This window comes from Piliocolobus tephrosceles, unplaced genomic scaffold (genome assembly GCF_002776525.5).
Source record: "Piliocolobus tephrosceles isolate RC106 unplaced genomic scaffold, ASM277652v3 unscaffolded_34602, whole genome shotgun sequence".
Classification (NCBI taxonomy): Eukaryota; Metazoa; Chordata; class Mammalia; order Primates; family Cercopithecidae; genus Piliocolobus; species Piliocolobus tephrosceles.
Window position 1 is genome coordinate 1 of NW_022318313.1, and position 2,516 is coordinate 2,516.

A 2,516-nucleotide genomic window follows, 5' to 3' on the forward strand; every position below is an offset into this window, starting at 1 on the left:
AAGAGACTGGAGTTATTACAATTAAAACTCAGAGTAAAAGCCTTCCTGGGCTGAGACTAGACCTCTAATGGAGAGATATATTCCAACTGCTGCTGTTACCTCTGAAGAGGCACTTTCTCGGGCTCTGAAAAAACTGGTAAACTGAAACAATTACTGCTCCTAAGGCAAGGGGATGTTCTTGGGAGAATCTCAGTAAGGACAGCAAATAAACAGGAAAAGGAGATCTATTCTTCCATTCTCTTGCCTTTCTGTTTCCCTAGTACCTCCTAATAGCAGAACCTAGCAGGATCCCACTAGAAGGAACTTGGAAAACGCAGCTTGCTGATCCCCATCATGGCATCATAGCAAATTTATTGCACAGAAATGTGGCTAAAGATCAAGATTATTAGTAAATAATCTTGTGCTAGTCTAAAGCAGCCGGAACCTGCTTTTGCTGCTCTCGCATGACTGCAGGCTGGCCACGATCTGGCTCTCGATGGCTTGGACCCAGGCATCCCGCTCCTCATACGTAATGGCTTCAAAGTGCCATGTTTGGCCAGTGAGGGACACAATGATAAAGTTTTCGTCTTGTTCTTCAGCAGTGCCAGGCAGGCCATTGTCTTTTAATTTGTTGGTGCTTTTCTTCCTTTGGTGTTTCTTTTTGTTGGCATGAGAAGAGGGGGGTGGGTTGAGCTTGGGGCTGGTGGTGCTGGAGATATTGGGGCTGGAGCATATGGAGTCATCAAGTCCGGTGTCTGAATTGGCTGAGGTACACAGACTGTTCATGTCCGTGGATAGCGCATTGCCTTTAGAGCTGGAAATGGGCACGCAGGCCAGTGTGCTTAGGGGTGGCCTCTTTCCTGGGACTTTGATGGTAGATGTTCGAAGGTCAATCTCTTTTTTGTGAATATTCTTCATATAATCACCTAAGCTTGAATAATAGGTGAGGACGCCATTGTCACAGAGGGTGACATATTTCTTTTTCCATTTCTTCAGCCATTTCCCACTTAGCTTTAAGAGCATGCCCTGTTTCATGGGGATGGCTCTGCCGCTCCCGATGGTGTCAGCATGACTCTCCCAGGCTTTGTTCTCTTTGTCTGGGTCACTCCCTTTCTCAGATGTAAACAGCTTGGACCAGCGCTTGGACTGCTTGCGAACGGGTGTGGGTGTATTGGCAGAGGGAGGAACATTGACCTGAAGGTCCTCCTGGCTGGTGCTGGGAGTCGATGGAATGGACGAGGAATAGTTATTTAAATTCCCACCTCCATTTCTTGTCTGCGTAATGTGCATGGTGGAAACCTGTGTGGAACAGAAGGAGGAATGGCTTCAAGAATTGGGTAGTGACTTGGGTCCTATAGACAGCTCACAATTACCTTTTAAAAAGATACATTTTCTGGGCCAGGCACAGTGGCTCACACCTGTAATCCCAGCACTTAGGCAGGCCGAGGTGGGTGGATCACGAGGTCAGGAGTTCAAGACTATCCTGGCCAACATGGTGAAACCCTGTCTTTACTAAAAAAAAATAATAATAATAATTAGCTGGGCACAGTGGCGCATGCCTGTAATCCCAGCTACTAGGGAGACTGAGGCAGGAGAATTGATTGAACAGGGACCTGGGAGACAGAGCCTGCAGTGAGCCAAGATTGTGCGATTGCACTTCCATCCTGGGCTACAGAAAGAGACTCAGTCTCAAAAAAAAAAAAAAGATACATTTTCTGTTATTTGGATACTATATTTACTCATACTAGCTCACTAACTAAACAGAGGTGTAGATCAGTTCTTATTCCAGCACATTCTTTTTACAGCACTTAAGATGACTAAATATAACATGAAATGGGGAAGATTTAAAAAAAGATGCCTTTGACTTCAGCATGAAACAGATACAAGTGTATGATGAAAATACAATCTCAATAAAAGCGCCACTTACTGTAAATGAGTATAACTGTTCATCAAATATGCTCAAAGATCCATCTGCATCTCTATAAAATAAGAGTGTGCATTACTTCAAAAACTGTTAATATATCAGTATAATATATGTTTAGTAAAATACTGCCTCCTGTGTGCTTTGCTGTTTACTTTACCGAAGCAGTTTTTACAAATTTTTCTCCTGGATCCTGACTTGCAGAGGGTTTCCTGACTTCTTCTTTCTGAGGACTTCGTGTCCTGTACTGTGAAGTCTTTTATATGATAACCAGTCAGAAATGCCCATAAGTATTGACTCTCCCTAACAGGCAGTGGCAACAAACCAAATATATTTTCACTCTTCTAACCACACACTGAAACACAAGAATGTTTTACAAAGCAGTAGTGATGACTTTAATAAATGTAAATGTGATTCAGATTTCCTAGCTTCCTTTCTCTTTAGTTCTCTGCAGTATACTCTCGTGATGTATTTATGTATTTTCTGTTGTTTGAATTAAAAACTCACCTGCCTTTTTAAGAGGCCAGTCTTTGATGAACTTTAAACTTTGTAAAACTAATGCATTGTGCCCACGTGACAAACCAGTGGTTCCCCAAATGTGCTCTGTGGACCTCTT

At 43.0% G+C, this 2,516-nt stretch overlaps 1 protein-coding gene across 1 annotated transcript; it reads right to left on the reverse strand.

The window, feature by feature from the left end:
• Positions 1-408: 408 nt before the first annotated feature.
• LOC113222772 (arf-GAP with GTPase, ANK repeat and PH domain-containing protein 11-like) lies at positions 409-1,958 on the reverse strand (the record flags this gene model as incomplete). Its single annotated transcript, XM_026452388.1, has 2 exons — positions 409-1,278; positions 1,907-1,958. Coding segments are annotated over 2 exons (922 nt in total), but the record flags the coding sequence as incomplete, so codon positions are not given.
• Positions 1,959-2,516: the final 558 nt, after the last annotated feature.